Source organism: Grampus griseus (genome assembly GCF_964374135.1).
Source record: "Grampus griseus genome assembly, chromosome: X".
In the NCBI taxonomy this organism is placed as follows: Eukaryota; Metazoa; Chordata; class Mammalia; order Artiodactyla; family Delphinidae; genus Grampus; species Grampus griseus.
In genome coordinates this window covers 60,380,809-60,403,866 of record NC_138999.1, presented here as the reverse complement: position 1 = coordinate 60,403,866, position 23,058 = coordinate 60,380,809, and the positions used below count along the sequence as shown (strand labels likewise).

The window sequence follows — 23,058 nt, the reverse complement described above, 5'->3', positions numbered from 1 at the left end:
CCCTGCCTTTCCACAACCGAAGAGAGTCCTCGCGGAGCCGAGGACAGGGAAGAGCCTGTCACGTGACGGTAATTCTCCCTGACTTGGAACTTCGAGTGTCTGGGAGTGTCCCCGGGATCCTCGGGTCTGCTGGGCTTGGCCTGGCCTCCTCCTCTGCGGTAAGTGCTCACCGTCATCAGCTGTGTCTCACTGAATTCATCTGAGGACTCGGAGTCGGACAGCAGCCAGGCCAGGCCTTCCGCGGAGCGCCGCTGGCGATCCGCAGCCACGTTCAACCTACGCTTAGTGCCTCTCTTACGGTTCCCCAAGGCCCGGCCCGCTTCAGGCCCACCGAGGTGGAGAGGGCCGGCTGGAGCCGTCAGCGCCTCCCCACAGCTCTGGCCGGGCGCTCCTCGACCGCCGGGACCCGCCTCGAGGCGCAGTGTCCACACGGTGGACTCTTTGAAGGTGGTGGAGCTCTCCGGGGACGGGTACCTGCGGACGCCCAGCACGTCCTGGTCGGTCAGCTGCTGCAGGTTGGCCTCCTTGGCCGCCTCAGACTCCTCGATCAGGTCCAGGAGGTCCCTCGTGTGCTCCTCTGGGGAGCCAGGTCGGCCTTCGCGGCCCCACAGCACCGGCCCTCGCGCTTCCAGCATCTCCCGCTCAGACTGGAAGCCCTCGGGGTCCGGGTATCTGCGGACGCCCAGCACGTCCTGGTCGGTCAGCTGCTGCAGGTTGGCCTCCTTGGCCGCCTCAGACTCGTCGATCAGGTCCAGGAGGTCCCTCGTGTGCTCATCTGGGGAGCCAGGTCCGCCTTCGCGGCCCCACAGCACAGGCCCTCGCGCTTCCAGCATCTCCCGCTTCGACTGGAAGCCCTCGGGGTCCGGGAAGCCGCCTCCGCCCTTGCCGCTCCGCGGCTCCCCAGACTCGGGGCCTGGGTCGGGCCCCGGCGGGACTGCGGGGCCGGCTATGCGGACGCCGGCCCGCTCCCTGACCTTTGGGCGGACACGCCTTCCCCACACATACACCTCATCCGGGGAGCTCATGTCGCGACCCGGGCGGCCCCGGAACCGGGGCGACGGTCGATGGCCCGAGTCGCGGTCGCGGTCACGGCGGGCTAGGCGGCCGGCGCTCAGAAGGGAGCGTCAACCACCTCACGCGCCGCACGAGCTCGCCTCAAAAGAAAGGACGCGCCACTTTCAGCGCGCCTCTCACGCCCGCGCCGCAGCCTCCTCATTGGTCCTGCCCCCGCCAACCAGCGGGCGCCTTGTTCGCCCGCCCCCGTCGAGACCTAACCAATGGGACCGAGGACCTCTGGTTTGCTCGCAAGCCCGTGGGCGGTCTGGGCAGTTGGCTGGTGAAGGAGATGGTGGGAGTGCCTCCCTCTGTCAAGCCTCTGGGCCCGCCTCCTCCTGTCCCGCCTCCCCTTTCTGGTTAGAGTCACAGCTCTGAGCCTCCGTTTCCCATGTGTACAGGGGGTCGAGGGCGTCGGGGAGTGAGGGCGCCGGGCTCCAGGGGTGGTGAGGATGAAACGTCAAGATGGAGGCGCTGGATGCCTAGCACGCGCCGAAAGCATTTGCCAGCCTCCCTTGCACCGCAAGCCTTAAGACCCAACAGGAGAATGGGCACAGGAGTCCCGCAGTCAGTGATCAGGGGTCGGCCAGAGAGCAAAGGGATCGTATTTTCGTTCTGTAAGGTCTCTGTCTCAACTGCTCCATCAAATGTGGCTCAGCAGACGTTCCTGGCAGGCGGGTGTGGCGGATAGACTTGGGGTTGGCCTCGCTGCATCAGCCCTTCCCCCTCTCTGAGGCAAATTCAAAGAAGAGGAAATCGCAGTGGCCAGTTACACCCCAAAAGGTGCTCCCCACCGCTGATCCTGGAGATGTGAACTAAAACCACGAATCGGGTTTCACACACTAGGTTGACAACCTTCAAAGAGCTTAACCATTCCGAGGGTGGGAGAGGTTAGGAGTGAACCCCTGTGGCGGTGGTGCAAGAGACGCATTTGGGAGGTAATTTGGCAGAATCCATTGAAAGCAACTTAGTGCCGGCACGGACTCTGTGCCTGGCACTCTTCTAAGCGCTGGGCATAAATAATAATGCATCCGCGTGACACGCCTTTAACTATAGTACCAACTATTACTGGCCTCTTCCCGGTGAGGAAACAGGCACTGAGAGGTTCGGCCACTGGCCCAAGGTCATTCGGCTCGTGGGGATCAGCGGCAGGATTGAAACCAATCTATCTGACTCCAGAGTCCTTGCTTTTAGCCCAAGATCTTTAAAAGGAAGGAAGAAGGAATCTATTTCCTCTATGCTCCTGCAAGTCCGCTGCCTGGTACTTCTTCCGGAGACACGCTGGTACCTGTAGTGTACAAGAACACATGCACAAGGGTGTTGGTGATGGGAAAAACTGGGAACGCTCCAAATTCCCGTCAGTAAGGAAACGGATGAATGCAACGTGGCTTAGCATCCAGTAGCATAAAGCGTGGCAGTCCAACGGAATGCATCAGGCCATTCTCACAGCTTTCAAAAGCATCTGCCTGACTTCCAACTGCAAGTTGCAGAACGATGGCTTTGGATTCACGTTTGTAAGTTAAATCACTTGCGTGCGTGGGCACACGCACACACACCAGTCAATCCTATGTAATATATGAGAATTCATTTAAGTATATGTACAAGTATGTTTTAAAGTTTTGAAGGACGCACCACCAAGGCCTACCAGTTGTGATGGCGGTAGGTGTGGATAGCCAGGTGTCTCTCAATTTTTCTTGGAGCTGTCACTTCTCAGCTCCCCTGAGCTGAGCAGTACTGATGTCTGGGGAGTGGTGCCTCCCTTGGTTTCTATACGGCCCATGGGTGTTAGAATTTCCCGTGTCTGCCACCCCACTCCTACTCTGACACCGCTCCATTCCTCCCATACCTTCCTTCTGCTCCTTCCCGTTCATACTCCTCTGTCTTCAGTCACCTCTCTCTCCTGCATCCTGCTCTGGCTGACCTCCTGGAGAGTCCTGGGGTGTCTGAACCCCTCTTGCCTGTGGAACTCAAAGGCCCAGTTTTCTGGGTCTGCACCTGAGAAGCTGGCCGTGCTGGAGAAGTTTCAGAGCAGGGGAGATTGGGTGCACTGTAAATCTGCAATCCTCCTCCTCGAGCCTGCCCCCGATGGTGCCTGCCCGTTTGTGGATACCGCCCTCTTCCACTTCTCCCAGTGACTTTTTAAGTCATGGTGTGCTATTTCAAATATGTTAAAATGGATAAGGAAGGATATAGCAAAATCTCCTGCATCCACCAGCACCCTAGGAAACATTACCAGTGGATTCAGTGGAAGCCTCCGTCTTCCCTCTCACCATTTCCATTCCCTTCCTCCCTCCCCCAGAGAGAGACTCCCAGAACTTCTTCTCACCTTCTCCACTCTCTTCGTCCCTGTGGCTCTCCTACCTCCTCTTCCCCTGCATCCCATACGTCTCCAACGATGTCTACTAATCTCTGCTTTAGCCCCCTATGCTCACCAGGATCCAATACTGCTTTTGACTTACTCTCTTGGCCTGGGGTGGGAGCCAGTGTCAGAGGTTCCTCTTGGCTTTCCCCACCGGGATAGCTCTTACCCCACAGAGCAGTGACCCAATGTGGAAGTCATTGCTCCAACTGCCAAGTGCATCACTTATCATTATCAGCTTGGGGAGTGGAGAAATGACCGCTATTTTGGTCCAGGGACCCATTCAGCTCACTGTGAACCGGTCTCTATTCCCAACTCCTTTTAATGTCAGGGCCTCATAAGCCCCATTCTAATGGGGCCCCATCATGACACTTTGGGCCTCCTGGATCAATGTCAGCTCAGATCCTGTGTCCAGTAGTAGTAGAAGTGTCTGGGTCTTTTTCTAGCCTCCGGGTACAGTCACCTGAGAACCGGCAGTCATTCTCTTTAGGGACGGTCATAACCCACTGCCTTGTTTCTGGATCCTTCCTCCTCAGGACTCATCCACCTCTTCAGTGGGGCCAGTCTCTGAATTGGCTGAGGACCAGGAACTGAGCAGGAGACTGTGGCTTTTTAGCGGGATGATGGCCCTCCTTCTCTTGCATTCTTGCCTTTTGCTGGCTGTCGTTGCCCCTAGGGAGCCATGCTGTCTGAGCCATCTTCTCAGCTTTCTGCCGGTCAAGCAGGCACTCTTGACTGCCCCTCTGAGCTTGCTGGTCGTTACTGGAAATGTGGTCTGCTGGCATCTCTTGGTTAAGAGCTGCCCTCTGCCCTCTATTATGTCAGAATTCGTTGGCTCCCATGGGTGGTAATGAGCCCAGGTCGGGACCACTTTTCTTCCATCATTGGCATTGGCCTCCAGAGGGGAGCAACCACCAAACTTCTAGTGATACTGGGGCCCCTCTCACCAGAACACTCCTGATGGCTTTGGTGAGTGATGTGTCCTCTCAGCCCTACAGTGGGACATAACCATGAGGCCATGTGACTGGCCTCACCTTTTCTGTCCGTTCTAGCATGTCTGCATCACTCAACCTTATTGTTCCTTCCTCTGCCATCTGCCAATCCAAGGCAGGCATTTCCACTTCTCTCCTTATGGGCCATCACTTTCTCAAAGTTTCAAAGGGCCAGTCTGGCAGTGAATTTCCTCCATCTCCTGGAGTCCTTGCCCGTGTGTTAAATCCCATGGCATGAGAAAGCGCCTCCGCTCAGCAAAACTTGCTCTTCCACTCTTATATTCCTGTCCACTTGATCCAGCACCCTCAAAATCCAATCCCAGGGATATTGCCCTGCTCCTGCCAGTACAGGCTTGTTATTTCTTGGTGTATAATTTCTTTTTCCCCTTATCAGGCTCGGCATATCCCAGTGAGTTTATGGAGAAGAGATGAGGGTTTCCCTGGGAGAGGCGTCTGTCACTTTGTGGGGGAGCAGACTCTGTAGCATCTACCAGCACAGGGCATGTCTTAGCTCTTGCTAGGGAAGGAAGGGCCACCCTGCAAGCTTTGAGGCCTCAGGACGTTTGGATCTGATAAGCCAACGTTTGGGGACATCCATGCCAATATACCCGGCCTACATTTCAGAGTCTGAAGTTTTTCCAAAAAGGGCCCTGACCTTCCCATAACAGGCCTGTGTTTGTCAAGGATGTATACATCTCTGGAGTTCTGCACTTACTGTTATCGCATAATCTGTGAGCTACTCAGCTGTCTCTGCAGGAGGCAAGGGCATTTTGTAAGCCACCAAGAAAACCCCATGAATCTTACACTTGGCCCTTAACTGTTTGGTAATGTCCCTTAGTTTCTCATTATGTCTTTGCAGGGCGCCAGTATAACAGTGATGAACAGCCGCCTCTGCCCTCCCTATAGACATAGTGCCCTCCCTACCATTCAAAGGCCTGAATCATCTCACAGGCCACAAGTAAGACCCTCCACTGGGATATTTTTCAAGGTACGTATGGATAAAACCTTAAGGAATCAGGAGGTAACCTTGTGCTAGAGATTATCCATGCCCCACATAACACTCAAAATGGTATGCTCTTTGTCATTTGGGCAGTGAGTGAGCTGGTCCATAAACCCCATCTTATAGCTAACTTCTCAGACCACTCCTGGTACCACTTTTGTTAGTTTGGGTCCTCCAAAAATACAGACACCAAGGCATGATTGGACATGAACGAACATGATGGGAGAATGGCATGTGAAGGATAAAGGAGAAGGAGCAGGAATGAGTCTTCTTCTTCAGGGTGCGATGCGGGTCTGACGTCTGTAAGAGAGACGCGGGGGAAAGGAGGATCAGGTAAGAAGAACCTCAGATGCAGTTTCGTTCTAACAGTAAACTTTAGTTCCGTTTAGTTTAGTTTGTTCAGGCTCATGTGGAGTCCCCACCCTACAGCTGCCATTTAGAGGAGTCCCTGTCCTGAAGCAGTATGCCCCTGCCATGCTCAGTCACTGGCTGGGAGCTACCCAGAGGATGTGGGATCTTGGCACAAACAATGGTGGTGCCAGAGAAGTGGCAGCTGGCACTTGCCAATCTACTATGTTCCCTGCAGTGGATCGGAGGGGCATGTTTCTATGGCCACCACAAGGAAGCAGAAGTCATTTCCGTTTTGAGTGACTTTGTGGTGGGGAGCATAAGGACACAGGAAGTAAAGAAAGATTGGGAGGGAAATGATGGGATTTTGGATACATTAAGGTTGTGTTTCTTATAGGACATGCAGGTGGAATTAGCCAGGATGCACTTAGAAATTTGGTTCTGGAACACCAGTGAGGGGTCAAAGCTAGAGAGAGATACAGACTTGGGAGCCATTCATTCCCTCAGTAAACTTTTATAGCAGTGTTTTTTCAAACGTCACCATAACCTTAGAAGTTCCTTGCATGGAAGCTCCAATTCCTTTCCCTTCACCCTCCTCAGAAGTAACCTCTATCCTTTGTCTTCAGCGTTCCCTTCCTTTTCTTTAGTTATTCTCTACATAGGTTCATATTCCTAACAACGTTGGTTTTGCTGCATCCTTTGGTCTTTATGTAAATGGAATCATTTGTGTTGTTTCGGACTTCTCCCGTGTGATACTGTGTAACTGAGATTCATCCCTGTTGTCGCATGTGGCAGGCACTTGTTCATTTTCATTGCTGTACACTGTTCCACCAAATGAATATACAGTAGACTCTCATTATCATGATAGTTATTTGCAGTCTATAAAGTTGCCATAAACACTGAATTAGGCAATCCTGAAACATTGCTCCTAAGGGAAATATAATTTCAAGTTCCTACCATCCGCTGGTCACAACATTTTCATCGACTGATCGCTGCGTAATCATGTTTCATGTGTGTTTCTGTTTAAAGGCACTCTATTTAATACAAATATTATTGATTCATTAACACTGACCTCACAGCCAACAGCAATATAAATCATGCCTGAGCAAGGTTTATGTAACACACATATTTTCTTGAGTGCACGTCATAGTCATTTTGCACTCAAGGACACTAGACAGTACTTCAGCACTAAGCTTGGAGGCCATCTTTAATTATGAAATCACCAACAAAGAAGCACAAAAATGCAAACTATGTGGCACCAAATAAATCATGAAAAGGACACTTGCTTGCAGTATGAGACTGAAACCAGAAGGCAGGGCGTCACCTGGTTTGACCTCAGTTGGGAACATATTCCACCAACTCAAAATTTTCACAGCTCTCTCGAATGAGGAGGAAAGCACTCTGGTACTGATTTGTGGTTAAAAATGAATTTTAGCAAATAGGGGAATTTGCAAGTATGGAATCTACAAATAACAAGAATCAACTGTATCTCAACCTATGTATCCATTCTACTGTCAATGGGTAATTTGGGTTGTTTCCATTTGGGCAGATATTATTCATAGCGCTACTATAAACATTCTGGCGCATGTTTCCTGGTGCCCACGTACAAGAGCCTTCCAGGGAAGAGCTTTCCAACTTTTGGACCTGGGACTTTGAGGCCTTCATCTCCAGAGACAGCCAGACAGCAGCCCCTGGACCGCTTGGTTCTGGCCCTGAACAACTTTGTCATCTTACTCCTGTATGCCATACAATCATCATTTTCTGTGTGAGCCATAGAATCAAATGGCTGGGAAGCTGCGTTCCAGTGCTCATACTTAGGACTGAAATTGTCATCTCATAGGGAAAGAAGATTTCCAACATTACTAGATCATGCCAGAGTTTTTACAATGGGGTCATGCTAATTTCTACTCCTATCAACAGTGTTTAACTGTTCCATATCCTCATCAACATTTGATATTAACAAAGTACAAAATTGTTGTCAATCTTGTGATAGTGAAATGGTGTCTCATTGTAGATTTAATCTGCAATTTCTTGATTAGTAATAATATTAGTAATAATATTGAGCAGCTTTTCATATGCTTGGCCTTGGGGATTTTCTTGTCTATGAGGTGTTCATTTAGTGTCTTTTGCCCATTTTCCCCTTGGGTTGTTTGCATATTTATTTGTGGAAGTTCTTTATGTATTCTATACTTTAATTCTTTGATGATTTCGTGTTATGTAAATATCTTCTAGTTTTTAGCTTGCCTTCACTCTTTTTATCATACCTTTTAACGAACAAAAGCACTTCTTTTTAATTTTCAACAGCACTTTATTATGAAAAGTTCCATACAAGAAGATCACGGGACTTCCCTGGTGGCACAGTGGTTAAGAATCTGCCTGCCAATGTAGGGGACACGGGTTCGATCCCTGGTCCCAGAAGATCCCCTATGCCACGGAGCAACTAAGCCTGTGCGGCACAGCTACTGGAGCCTGTGCTCTAGAGCTTGCGTGCCACAACTGCTGAAGCCTGCGTGCCTAGAGCCCATGCTCCACAACAAGAGAAGCCACTGCAATGAGAAGCCCGCGCACCACAACGAAGAGTAGCCCCTGCTCACCGCAACTAGAGAAAGCCCGCGCACAGCCACAGAGGCCCAGCGCAGCCAAATAAATAAATAAACTTTTAAAAGAAAGAAGAAGATCACAAGATGATCCGGGAAAGTTGAGGGGGTACTTGCTGATCATGGACCACCTTCGCTCTCACCTGATGACCTTGCTTCCCATTTCATTGAGAGTATACAGGCAATCAGAAACAAACTTCCCTCATTCATAAATAGTTTTCTCTATTTTGGATCATTCCTATCAGCATACAAGTATGTTGTCGTTTCTCCCAATTAAAGAAAACCTTCTTTTGATTCCAATTTCCCTTCAAGCGACACCATTTTTCTCTGCTCACCTTCACATAAAAACTCCTTAAGAGTCAGTGTATACTTGCTGTCTCAAATTCCTCTCTTCTCATTCACTCTTTCTCTCCTTTCCATTTAGCAATTCTCTATTGAGGGCTGACAAGGTACTGTTCTAACACATGGTGCTACATCACTGAGAAAAACAGATGACGTTCCTTCCCTCAAGAGCTTACATTTCTGTCATAGGCCTATTGGCAATATTTTCTCAATCTTCAACTATGTCCATTCCTTTGTTGTTGGAAATCACTTTCCTGGACCCAGTTTCAATCTTTATCGGTTGCCTGGAGTGTTGCTCCTAGAACACTCCTTTACCAAACCCCTAAGTGGGATCTTCTGCTTCCTAGAACTAATGTCTTCATTGTTCTTGGTTTACCACAGTGTTTTGATGGGACTCATTCTCCAGGTACCATGGGTGATAATTTCTTTTAAGACTTTGCATGAACAAATATTACCTTTAATATTACCTTTAATTTCATGCTTATTTGATAGCTGATATATAATTTCAGGCTGAAAAGCTTTCTGACTTTCAATGTCACTTTTGAGAATGCTGGTACTATTTTGCATGCCATTATGATTCCCAAGCCTTTATGTATGACACATTTAATTTTTTTAGTTACATATATTTTGATTTATTACATAGTAAAATTAACTTTTTTGTTTTCAGTACCATGAGTTTTAACACATGGACAGATTTGTGTAACTATCACCACAATCAGGATACAAAACAGTTCCATCAGCCCCAAAATCTCCCTCATTCTGCTGCTTTGTAGTCAAACCATCTCCCCCATCCCAAACCTCTGATAACTGGTGATCTGTTTCCCATCCCTATAGTTTTACCTTTTCCAGATATTATACAAACACAATCACACAGTATGTAACATTTTGAGACTGGCTTCTTTCATTTAGCATAATGCATTTGCGATTCATCCAAGTTGTTGCATGTATCAAGAGTTCCTTCCTTTGTATTGTTAAAGAATGTTTCATTTATAGATGTATGGTTTTATTCGTTCATCTGTTGAATAACATCTTGATTGCTTTCAGTTTGGGGTGACTATGAATAAGGTTTCTATGAACATTCTGTTAACATTCTATTAACATCCATAGTGTGCACTGGGAAGCGAGTTCCTGTGATGGCTGTCTCCAGCCTGTAGTTAGCTTCACTCTCTCCAGAGTGTCTGCAGGGACACATGACCTGGAATGACTGTCTCTACTGGTCAGAGGCAGGTCCAAGGTCTAAGCTAGCTCTGTTTCCTCGAAGTGCACACACACTCATTGGTAATGGCCTCAGCTCAGTGGGGAGCAGTGCCGGAGCAAGAGGGGCTAGAACATAAGCCTGGTACAGGCTGGGTGGGGCACTGGGTACATTCTAGGAATCCAGCCAGAGGCCTGGGCAGCAATCAAGCCCATCTTCTCCAGGGAGGGATTTGAGGCGAAGGATTAAGTCCCACGAACGTTCTTTTCTGACCCTGAGGTCTGTGACTGTCCCATCCCACCTGTGGTCTGTCCACCTGAGCTCATGCCATGGACTCTGGAAGGGAGTCAGGGTGAGAATATGGGGGAAGGGTGGACCCAAGTGCTCCCCATTGTCCAGGTGCAGTCACTCCTTACTTCCCATCCTCACTGCGCCCATCCTGCCCCTGTCCCGGGTAGCTCATGTTGGGTGGCCTCATATATGGGTCCCCTGATTCTAAGATGAGCTACTCTGAGGAGCCACCCTTCCCAATCTCATTCCATCCACACCCACAGTAGTTGTCAGACATCATAGGATCACAGAGTAGGATCGAGAGCCACCTCCAGCGAATCCAACATTTCGAGCATCCCGACAGCCTGTCGTGGGGGTTGGTGACTTCTGCATCATCCCCCTCCTATATTTTGGGAATTTAAGGACAACCCTTGAACAAAACAGATCCGACCCTTGCTTTTGCTCATTCAATGCCTTACAGAACCTGGACCAGCCTCTACTCCCTTTACTCCCTGAATCACATCTTTCTCCCTCAAGGGAGATTACCCCTGATTACATTTATTCACACACAGGGACACACCGTCACCAACCTTGAATGGCCAATCTACCATCATACCCCCTTTTGTGTAGTAAAACACCGGTCTTTCGGGAAGGGTGTCAGGCACAACCACCCTTGCCTCACTCAAACACAAGTCTGTCCCTCTGAGTCTCAGGCTGGTACAGCCCTGGGTCCTGGCTGAGGGAAGGAAGTGCTCCCCAACCTCGAGTGAGGGGGAAATCGAACATGGAGTTCAGACTCAATCTCGTGTGTCCTAAAGAGGCAGTCTGGGAGATTGAGCTGGGACATGGAAATATCATTTCCAGGAAAATGTGTGTCATGGGGCTGGTGGAAGAGTATTTGACGGGGACCATGCAACAACACAGACCTACTAACCACACTCGCCATAGAACCTGACGGGCCAAATTCCACTCAAGGGTGTACAGACGACCCGGCTGGAGGAGGGTGGTCAGCTGGCTAGGGCAGGGAGGATGTGAATGCTTCCAGATTGGAGCTCTGGAAGGGGGTCATGAGTTCCTGCTGATGGGAAGGGTGAATGGCAGAGATGAATGGGAACCGCCAGACCCCAGAGGAGGAGGGGGGTTTGGAGAGAGCTAGAAGAGGGCCTTCGGGGGAAAGGGAGGACGTGCCAATGTGGCCAGGCAGAGCACACACAGGACCCAGACCTGGGACACTCCGCTGGCTTGACTGCAGGGATGGTAGCAGAGGCTGGCCCAGAGTCCCCACCACAGGATGCCACAGATACCGTTCTGGAAAAGGCTCTGACGTAGAGCAGCGCCCCGGCCCGGCCCCCTACCCCGACCCCGACCCTTACCCCTCCAGAGAGAAGGCAGAACACAGAATATGAGAGGTACTTTAATTGGAAACTGCTGTGAAACTGGGGCGGGGCGGGGGCAAAACAGGGGGGAGAGGAAGCCCTAGCTGAGGCAGAACAGGAGGGAACGAGCTTGGCCACAGCTCCAGGGCCCCAAACAGCTGCTCCTCTTGCAGGAAGACGCTGGGCTCAACCTGTGAAACAGCAGAGTCAGGGAAGAGCCTCAAGCCAGGGCCAGCCCCCAGCCCTGCTCAACAGCCAGGACTGTGGGAAGGGGTACGGTGTGTGTAACACTCACTTCAAAGGGTCTGCAACTTGTCAGCCAGGTACTGCATGGCGGCTGCAACAGGGACAGGCATTAGCAGGCGCTCCAGACAGAGGGATACAGAAGCCCGTCCCCCTATCCCCGTGAGGAACCGCCTAGCCCTGATACCTGAAACCCCTCCAGACCCGATGCAAAGAGCTCTGGGCCTGATCACTCCCCACCACCCAAATTGAATGTGGAACTGGTTCCTAAAGGGAAACAAAATGTGCCAGCAGCTCTCATGCTGTGGGCCGTGCCACAACCACTCAGAACTTGTCACACACACAAACAAACAATCCAACAAGAACCTTAGAAGCCACACCAAGCAGCAGTTCAAGGGAAAAATCAACGAGGCATCTCTAAAAGTCCTATCAGAAGGACATTCCCTAGGACTGGTCTGGTTGTCAAAGTGTGCATGCAGTCCAGACAGTACTTTGCTATTTGTACACACGCCCAGTTGTACATGCACAGCCAGCTCCAGGGCCAGGCCTGAGAGGTTCTCCTCCCCAAAGGGATGATCGTCCCTGCCAGGCCCACCGCACCTGCAGCCCACCCCCACCCCAGGTGCCCACCCGGGTTCTTCACTAAGACACCGCTCTCCGGCCCTGGTTCCTCATACCAAGTTGCTCCTTAAGTTCGTCTACTTCTCTCTTTAGCTCGAGACACTAGGCCAGCAGACAGAGGAGGAAGAGAAATGATTAGTATACTCTGGCCTCCTCTCTCCTCCACCTTCTCCTCTCCCCTCCACCTTCTCCTCTCCCCCGGGCCCTCCACCCCAAAGCCGGGTGGTCAGACTGGCAAGGGCTCCTCAGTGGAAAGGAGGTGGGCTCCCTCCGTGGGGTACGTGATGGGGGCAGGGGAGGGGGAGCCCACACATGTCAGCTGAACTTGGACCCAGATCCCACCCTCGAGTTTGGGCCTGCATTTCCAGGATGCAGAGGAAGCATTACCCAAGGACAGCAGGGCGTTCCCAGTGGCTGCTGCTGCGTTTCCGGTCTTGGGGGATGGTCAAGTGGCCCCTGGTCACCTGAGAGGGAAAGGACACACAATCCAGCTTCCCAGGCTCCCAGTGAGGTGGAAAGGGCCAAGCGGGCTCTAAAGTGAGGTGAGGCAGCACCATCTTCTGCTGGCAACCAGCCGCCCCTGCTCTGCCCAGCAGCCGGAACCTTGTCTCTGGACCTGCTTCCCCTGTTCCCTGGGGGCAGCCATTTCGCCATTGTGGTCCCCAAACAATGTGGCTCTGGATTCGACCCTCCCAGAGCTGCAGCCACAGCCAGCACGTGGGAGAGCAATGTGGCCGAACAGGACATAACAGAAAAGGCTGTTCCCCTGCAAGTCTACACTCGGAGCAGCTGTTTGCGGCACTGCCACCGATCACCCCGGCCGCACAAACCCCACTCAGAGGATAATGTGGCTTTAGGACAGCCCTCTGAGCACCCCATCTCCTGTGGGAGAAGCTGCCTGGGAGCAAGGCTGTGCCCCCGGCAGAGACAGAGGCAGAGGTTTCTGTCCTCAACCCCTCTTCCCTCCCCTCATATCAAACCCACGATACTCACCTGAGGGGGCAGGCCCCCTGGGCATGACTTCTCCCTGGTTCAGGGCCAAGGGTTCTGAGTTTCCTGGATCTTGGGGGCCTCTGGTGTTGACGTCGCCACTGCTGGCTTTTCTACGATGCATGCGCAGACAAGATGTCCCTGGCCTGTGAGTTAGCAGCTGAAACAAAAATTTCTCACCGATTTGTACTAAGGAACTGTGTGTGTGTGTGTGTGTGTGTGTGTGTGTGAGAGAGAGAGAGAGAGAGAGAGAGAGAGAGAGAGAGAGAGAGAGAGAGAGAGAGAGAGAGAGAGAGAGAGAGTTGTGTGATTTGGGCCAGGGTGAGGCAGGGAATTGGGAAGGGAATTGAAAGGCTGATCTCATTAGCACTTTCTCCCTCAGTCAGCCCCAGGCCAGCAGGCAGAGCTGATCTAGGCACAACAGTGGGACACTGAGAAAGCCCAGGCCCCCTGCAAGGAAGGTCTGGGGAACAGCTAGGAAGGAGGATTCAGGAAGCTGGTGAGTCTAAATACTGAGGCTTTCCGGGGAAGCTTTTAAGGGATCCCCCGACCCAATTCAGCTACCAGCCCTCCCTTCCATCCCAGCCCAAGTCTCTCAGAGGAGGCTGGAAAGAGGCCAAGGGTGGAGAACCGGGCCCAGGACACCCGAAGTGCTACCTTAATGTTTGTCCCTAGGAAAAGGAGCCCGATCTGGCATCGTAATGACCCAGTGACCGAGGGGCACCCAATGCTAACCTCTGAGGGGTGGACAGAGGCAGCATGGGTGAAGACGTGTGCCCTGGGTGCTGTGGGGGGGGGGAAGAGTGGGGAGAGAGGAGGAGCATGGCCTACTCACTTGGCCCTTTGGGGCTGGGTCTCTATTTGGGTCCTTATCTTCTCCCGCCACCGCCTCAGACTCCCTTGCCCACCTGACCACGGATTTCTTCCCAGCGCCACTGTGCTTGGACTGTTCGGTTCCCGAAAGGACCAAGGTATAACTCTTGGGTCTCCCAGGCAGCGGAATACCAGAGATTGGGGGGAAGGTGGCCGGTTCCACGGGAGTTGCCGAGATTCGCTGCCCCCGGGAACGGAAGGTTCCCCCCAGGGCAAGTTTGGATGCTTCCCCGACGGATTTCTTCTCCTGGGCTCCGTTCTTCCTAGGAGTGACCTGCGGCAGGCCACCTGCAGCAGCAGCAGAAACAGAAGCAGCAGCAGCAGCAGCTCCCGGGTAGCTGGGCTTGCTGCCCCCCTTGCCCCACAGCACGCTCTGCATTTTCTTAGGGGAAGAGATGCCCTGCTCTCCCACGCCCTGCCTTTCCACAACCGAAGAGAGTCCTCGCGGAGCCGAGGACAGGGAAGAGCCTGTCACGTGACGGTAATTCTCCCTGACTTGGAACTTCGAGTGTCTGGGAGTGTCCCCGGGATCCTCGGGTCTGCTGGGCTTGGCCTGGCCTCCTCCTCTGCGGTAAGTGCTCACCGTCATCAGCTGTGTCTCACTGAATTCATCTGAGGACTCGGAGTCGGACAGCAGCCAGGCCAGGCCTTCTGCGGAGCGCCGCTGGCGATCCGCAGCCACGTTCAACCTACGCTTAGTGCCTCTCTTAGGGTTCCCCAAGGCCCGGCCCGCTTCAGGCCCACCGAGGTGGAGAGGGCCGGCTGGAGCCGTCGGCGCCTCCCCACAGCTCTGGCCGGGCGCTCCTCGACCGCCGGGACCCGCCTCGAGGCGCAGTGTCCACACGGTGGACTCTTTGAAGGTGGTGGAGCTCTCCGGGGACGGGTACCTGCGGACGCCCAGCACGTCCTGGTCGGTCAGCTGCTGCAGGTTGGCCTCCTTGGCCGCCTCAGACTCCTCGATCAGGTCCAGGAGGTCCCTCGTGTGCTCCTCTGGGGAGCCAGGTCGGCCTTCGCGGCCCCACAGCACCGGCCCTCGCGCTTCCAGCATCTCCCGCTCAGACTGGAAGCCCTCGGGGTCCGGGTATCTGCGGACGCCCAGCACGTCCTGGTCGGTCAGCTGCTGCAGGTTGGCCTCCTTGGCCGCCTCAGACTCGTCGATCAGGTCCAGGAGGTCCCTCGTGTGCTCATCTGGGGAGCCAGGTCGGCCTTCGCGGCCCCACAGCACAGGCCCTCGCGCTTCCAGCATCTCCCGCTTCGACTGGAAGCCCTCGGGGTCCGGGAAGCCGCCTCCGCCCTTGCCGCTCCGCGGCTCCCCAGACTCGGGGCCTGGGTCGGGCCCCGGCGGGACTGCGGGGCCGGCTATGCGGACGCCGGCCCGCTCCCTGACCTTTGGGCGGACACGCCTTCCCCACACATACACCTCATCCGGGGAGCTCATGTCGCGACCCGGGCGGCCCCGGAACCGGGGCGACGGTCGATGGCCCGAGTCGCGGTCGCGGTCACGGCGGGTTAGGCGGCCGGCGCTCAGAAGGGAGCGTCAACCACCTCACGCACCGCACGAGCTCGCCTCAAAAGAAAGGACGCGCCACTTTCAGCGCGCCTCTCACGCCCGCGCCGCAGCCTCCTCATTGGTCCTGCCCCCGCCAACCAGCAGGCGCCTTGTTCGCCCGCCCCCGGCGAGACCTAACCAATGGGGCCGAGGGCCTCTGGTTTGCTCGCAAGCCCGAGGGCGGTCTGGGCAGTTGGCTGGTGAAGGAGATGGTGGGAGTGCCTCCCTCTGTCAAGCCTCTGGGCCCGCCTCCTCCTGTCCCGCCTCCCCTTTCTGGTTAGAGTCACAGCTCTGAGCCTCCGTTTCCCATCTATACAGGGGGTCGAGGGCGTCGGCGAGTGAGGGCGCCGGGCTCCAGGGGTGGTGAGGATGAAACGTCAAGATGGAGGCGCTGGATGCCTAGCACGCGCCGAAAGCATTTGCCAGCCTCCCTTGCACCGCAAGCCTTAAGACCCAACAGGAGAATGGGCACAGGAGTCCCGCAGTCAGTGATCAGGGGTCGGCCAGAGAGCAAAGGGATCGTATTTTCGTTCTGTAAGGTCTCTGTCTCAACTGCTCCATCAAATGTGGCTCAGCAGACGTTCCTGGCAGGCGGGTGTGGCGGATAGACTTGGGGTTGGCCTCGCTCCATCAGCCCTTCCCCCTCTCTGAGGCAAATTCAAAGAAGAGGAAATCGCAGTGGCCAGTTACACCCCAAAAGGTGCTCCCCACCGCTGATCCTGGAGATGTGAACTAAAACCACGAATCGGGTTTCACACACTAGGTTGACAACCTTCAAAGAGCTTAACCATTCCGAGGGTGGGAGAGGTTAGGAGCGAACCCCTGTGGCGGTGGTGCAAGAGACGCATTTGGGAGGTAATTTGGCAGAATCCATTGAAAGCAACTTAGTGCCGGCACGGACTCTGTGCCTGGCACTCTTCTAAGCGCTGGGCATAAATAATAATGCATCCGCGTGACACGCCTTTAACTATAGTACCAACTATTACTGGCCTCTTCCCGGTGAGGAAACAGGCACTGAGAGGTTCGGCCACTGGCCCAAGGTCATTCGGCTCGTGGGGATCAGCGGCAGGATTGAAACCAATCTATCTGACTCCAGAGTCCTTGCTTTTAGCCCAAGATCTTTAAAAGGAAGGAAGAAGGAATCTATTTCCTCTATGCTCCTGCAAGTCCGCTGCCTGGTACTTCTTCCGGAGACACGCTGGTACCTGTAGTGTACAAGAACACATGCACAAGGGTGTTGGTGATGGGAAAAACTGGGAACGCTCCAAATTCCCGTCAGTAAGGAAACGGATGAATGCAACGTGGCTTAGCATCCAGTAGCATAAAGCGTGGCAGTCCAACGGAATGCATCAGGCCATTCTCACAGCTTTCAAAAGCATCCGCCTGACTTCCAACTGCAAGTTGCAGAACGATGGCTTTGGATTCACGTTTGTAAGTTAAATCACTTGCGTGCGTGGGCACACGCACACACACCAGTCAATCCTATGTAATATATGAGAATTCATTTAAGTATATGTACAAGTATGTTTTAAAGTTTTGAAGGACGCACAACCAAGGCCTACCAGTTGTGATGGCGGTGGGTGTGGATAGCCAGGTGTCTCTCAATTTTTCTTGGAGCTGTCACTTCTCAGCTCCCCTGAGCTGAGCAGTACTGATGTCTGGGGAGTGGTGCCTCCCTTGGTTTCTATACGGCCCATGGGTGTTAGAATTTCCCGTGTCTGCCACCCCACTCCTACTCTGACACCGCTCCATTCCTCCCATACCTTCCTTCTGCTCCTTCCCGTTCATACTCCTCTGTCTTCAGTCACCTCTCTCTCCTGCATCCTGCTCTGGCTGACCTCCTGGAGAGTCCTGGGGTGTCTGAACCCCTCTTGCCTGTGGAACTCAAAGGCCCAGTTTTCTGGGTCTGCACCTGAGAAGCTGGCCGTGCTGGAGAAGTTTCAGAGCAGGGGAGATTGGGTGCACTGTAAATCTGCAATCCTCCTCCTCGAGCCTGCCCCCGATGGTGCCTGCCCGTTTGTGGATACCGCCCTCTTCCACTTCTCCCAGTGACTTTTTAAGTCGTGGTGTGCTATTTCAAATATGTTAAAATGGATAAGGAAGGATATAGCAAAATCTCCTGCATCCACCAGCACCCTAGGAAACATTACCAGTGGATTCAGTGGAAGCCTCCGTCTTCCCTCTCACCATTTCCATTCCCTTCCTCCCTCCCCCAGAGAGAGACTCCCAGAACTTCTTCTCACCTTCTCCACTCTCTTCGTCCCTGTGGCTCTCCTACCTCCTCTTCCCCTGCATCCCATACGTCTCCAATGATGTCACTAATCTCTGCTTTAGCCCCCTATGCTCACCAGGATCCAATACTGCTTTTGACTTACTCTCTTGGCCTGGGGTGGGAGCCAGTGTCAGAGGTTCCTCTTGGCTTTCCCCACCGGGATAGCTCTTACCCCACAGAGCAGTGACCCAATGTGGAAGTCATTGCTCCAACTGCCAAGTGTATCACTTATCATTATCAGCTTGGGGACTGGAGAAATGACCGCTATTTTGGTCCAGGGACCCATTCAGCTCACTGTGAACCGGTCTCTATTCCCAACTCCTTTTAATGTCAGGGCCTCATAAGCCCCATTCTAATGGGGCCCCATTATGACACTTTGGGCCTCCTGGATCAATGTCAGCTCAGATCCTGTGTCCGGTAGTAGTAGAAGTGTCTGGGTCTTTTGCTAGCCTCCGGGTACAGTCACCTGAGAACTGGCAGTCATTCTCTTTAGGGACGGTCATAACCCACTGCCTTGTTTCTGGATCCTTCCTCCTCAGGACTCATCCACCTCTTCAGTGGGGCCAGTCTCTGAATTGGCTGAGGACCAGGAACTGAGCAGGAGACTGTGGCTTTTTAGCGGGATGATGGCCCTCATTCTCTTGCATTCTTGCCTTTTGCTGGCTGTCGTTGCCCCTAGGGAGCCATGCTGTCTGAGCCATTTTCTCAGCTTTCTGCCGGTCAAGCAGGCACTCTTGACTGCCCCTCTGACCTTGCTGGTCGTTACTGGAAATGTGGTCTGCTGGCATCTCTTGGTTAAGAGCTGCCCTCTGCCCTCTATCATGTCAGAATTCGTTGGCTCCCATGGGTGGTAATGAGCCCAGGTCGGGACCACTTTCCTTCCATCATTGGCATTGGCCTCCAGAGGGGAGCAACCACCAAACTTCTAGTGATGCTGGGGCCCCTCTCACCAGAACACTCCTGATGGCTTTGGTGAGTGATGTGTCCTCTCAGCCCTACAGTGGGACATAACCATGAGGCCATGTGACTGGCCTCACCTTTTCTGTCCGTTCTAGCATGTCTGCATCACTCAACCTTATTGTTCCTTCCTCTGCCATCTGCCAATCCAAGGCAGGCATTTCCACTTCTCTCCTTATGGGCCATCACTTTCTCAAAGTTTCAAAGGGCCAGTCTGGCAGTGAATTTCCTCCATCTCCTGGAGTCCTTGCCCGTGTGTTAAATCCCATGGCATGAGAAAGCGCCTCCGCTCAGCAAAACTTGCTCTTCCACTCTTATATTCCTGTCCACTTGATCCAGCACCCTCAAAATCCAATCCCAGGGATATTGCCCTGCTCCTGCCAGTACAGGCTTGTTATTTCTTGGTGTATAATTTCTTTTTCCCCTTATCAGGCTCGGCATATCCCAGTGAGTTTATGGAGAAGAGATGAGGGTTTCCCTGGGAGAGGCGTCTGTCACTTTGTGGGGGAGCAGACTCTGTAGCATCTACCAGCACAGGGCATGTGTTAGCTCTTGCTAGGGAAGGAAGGGCCACCCTGCAAGCTTTGAGGCCTCAGGACGTTTGGATCTGATAAGCCAACGTTTGGGGACATCCATGCCAATATACCCGGCCTACATTTCAGAGTCTGAAGTTTTTCCAAAAAGGGCCCTGACCTTCCCATAACAGGCCTGTGTTTGTCACGGATGTATACATCTCTGGAGTTCTGCACTTACTGTTATCGCATAATCTGTGAGCTACTCAGCTGTCTCTGCAGGAGGCAAGGGCATTTTGTAAGCCACCAAGAAAACCCCATGAATCTTACACTTGGCCCTTAACTGTTTGGTAATGTCCCTTAGTTTCTCATTATGTCTTTGCAGGGCGCCAGTATAACAGTGATGAACAGCCGCCTCTGCCCTCCCTATAGACATAGTGCCCTCCCTACCATTCAAAGGCCTGAATCATCTCACAGGCCACAAGTAAGACCCTCCACTGGGATATTTTTCAAGGTACGTATGGATAAAACCTTAAGGAATCAGGAGGTAACCTTGTGCTAGAGATTATCCATGCCCCACATAACACTCAAAATGGTATGCTCTTTGTCATTTGGGCAGTGAGTGAGCTGGTCCATAAACCCCATCTTATAGCTAACTTCTCAGACCACTCCTGGTACCACTTTTGTTAGTTTGGGTCCTCCAAAAATACAGACACCAAGGCATGATTGGACATGAACGAACATGATGGGAGAATGGCATGTGAAGGATAAAGGAGAAGGAGCAGGAATGAGTCTTCTTCTTCAGGGTGCGATGCGGGTCTGACGTCTGTAAGAGAGACGCGGGGGAAAGGAGGATCAGGTAAGAAGAACCTCAGATGCAGTTTCGTTCTAACAGTAAACTTTAGTTCCGTTTAGTTTAGTTTGTTCAGGCTCATGTGGAGTCCCCACCCTACAGCTGCCATTTAGAGGAGTCCCTGTCCTGAAGCAGTATGCCCCTGCCATGCTCAGTCACTGGCTGGGAGCTACCCAGAGGATGTGGGATCTTGGCACAAACAATGGTGGTGCCAGAGAAGTGGCAGCTGGCACTTGCCAATCTACTATGTTCCCTGCAGTGGATCGGAGGGGCATGTTTCTATGGCCACCACAAGGAAGCAGAAGTCATTTCCGTTTTGAGTGACTTTGTGGTGGGGAGCATAAGGACACAGGAAGTAAAGAAAGATTGGGAGGGAAATGATGGGATTTTGGATACATTAAGGTTGTGTTTCTTATAGGACATGCAGGTGGAATTAGCCAGGATGCACTTAGAAATTTGGTTCTGGAACACCAGTGAGGGGTCAAAGCTAGAGAGAGATACAGACTTGGGAGCCATTCATTCCCTCAGTAAACTTTTATAGCAGTGTTTTTTCAAACGTCACCATAACCTTAGAAGTTCCTTGCATGGAAGCTCCAATTCCTTTCCCTTCACCCTCCTCAGAAGTAACCTCTATCCTTTGTCTTCAGCGTTCCCTTCCTTTTCTTTAGTTATTCTCTACATAGGTTCATATTCCTAACAACGTTGGTTTTGCTGCATCCTTTGGTCTTTATGTAAATGGAATCATTTGTGTTGTTTCTGACTTCTCCCGTGTGATACTGTGTAACTGAGATTCATCCCTGTTGTCGCATGTGGCAGGCACTTGTTCATTTTCATTGCTGTACACTGTTCCACCAAATGAATATACAGTAGACTCTCATTATCATGATAGTTATTTGCAGTCTATAAAGTTGCCATGAACACTGAATTAGGCAATCCTGAAACATTGCTCCTAAGGGAAATATAATTTCAAGTTCCTACCATCCGCTGGTCACAACATTTTCATCGACTGATCGCTGCGTAATCATGTTTCATGTGTGTTTCTGTTTAAAGGCACTCTATTTAATACAAATATTATTGATTCATTAACACTGACCTCACAGCCAACAGCAATATAAATCATGCCTGAGCAAGGTTTATGTAACACACATATTTTCTTGAGTGCACGTCATAGTCATTTTGCACTCAAGGACACTAGACAGTACTTCAGCACTAAGCTTGGAGGCCATCTTTAATTATGAAATCACCAACAAAGAAGCACAAAAATGCAAACTATGTGGCACCAAATAAATCATGAAAAGGACACTTGCTTGCAGTATGAGACTGAAACCAGAAGGCAGGGCGTCACCTGGTTTGACCTCAGTTGGGAACATATTCCACCAACTCAAATTTTTCACAGCTCTCTCGAATGAGGAGGAAAGCACTCTGGTACTGATTTGTGGTTAAAAATGAATTTTAGCAAATAGGGGAATTTGCAAGTATGGAATCTACAAATAACAAGAATCAACTGTATCTCAACCTATGTATCCATTCTACTGTCAATGGGTAATTTGGGTTGTTTCCATTTGGGCAGATATTATTCATAGCGCTACTATAAACATTCTGGCGCATGTTTCCTGGTGCCCACGTACAAGAGCCTTCCAGGGAAGAGCTTTCCAACTTTTGGACCTGGGACTTTGAGGCCTTCATCTCCAGAGACAGCCAGACAGCAGCCCCTGGACCGCTTGGTTCTGGCCCTGAACAACTTTGTCATCTTACTCCTGTATGCCATACAATCATCATTTTCTGTGTGAGCCATAGAATCAAATGGCTGGGAAGCTGCGTTCCAGTGCTCATACTTAGGACTGAAATTGTCATCTCATAGGGAAAGAAGATTTCCAACATTACTAGATCATGCCAGAGTTTTTACAATGGGGTCATGCTAATTTCTACTCCTATCAACAGTGTTTAACTGTTCCATATCCTCATCAACATTTGATATTAACAAAGTACAAAATTGTTGTCAATCTTGTGATAGTGAAATGGTGTCTCATTGTAGATTTAATCTGCAATTTCTTGATTAGTAATAATATTAGTAATAATATTGAGCAGCTTTTCATATGCTTGGCCTTGGGGATTTTCTTGTCTATGAGGTGTTCATTTAGTGTCTTTTGCCCATTTTCCCCTTGGGTTGTTTGCATATTTATTTGTGGAAGTTCTTTATGTATTCTATACTTTAATTCTTTGATGATTTCGTGTTATGTAAATATCTTCTAGTTTTTAGCTTGCCTTCACTCTTCTTATCATACCTTTTAACGAACAAAAGCACTTCTTTTTAATTTTCAACAGCACTTTATTATGAAAAGTTCCATACAAGAAGATCACGGAACTTCCCTGGTGGCACAGTGGTTAAGAATCTGCCTGCCAATGTAGGGGACACGGGTTCGATCCCTGGTCCCAGAAGATCCCCTATGCCACGGAGCAACTAAGCCTGTGCGGCACAGCTACTGGAGCCTGTGCTCTAGAGCTTGCGTGCCACAACTGCTGAAGCCTGCGTGCCTAGAGCCCATGCTCCACAACAAGAGAAGCCACTGCAATGAGAAGCCCGCGCACCACAACGAAGAGTAGCCCCTGCTAACCGCAACTAGAGAAAGCCCGCGCGCAGCCACAGAGGCCCAGC

General features: G+C 51.7%; 1 protein-coding gene across 1 annotated transcript; it reads right to left on the bottom strand.

Annotated features, from left to right (window-relative positions):
• Positions 1 to 11,600: 11,600 nt before the first annotated feature.
• Positions 11,601 to 15,697, bottom strand: LOC309817535 (uncharacterized protein CXorf49 homolog; the record flags this gene model as incomplete). The annotated part of the gene is made up of 7 exons (XM_082646829.1): positions 11,601 to 11,723; positions 11,828 to 11,869; positions 12,453 to 12,498; positions 12,784 to 12,860; positions 13,390 to 13,546; positions 14,222 to 15,328; positions 15,527 to 15,697. The coding sequence occupies 6 exons, from the start codon at positions 15,695 to 15,697 to the stop codon at positions 11,829 to 11,831; spliced, it is 1,599 nt and encodes a 532-aa protein (XP_082502955.1). The 3' UTR covers positions 11,601 to 11,723; position 11,828.
• Between the last annotated feature and the right edge of the window lie 7,361 nt (positions 15,698 to 23,058).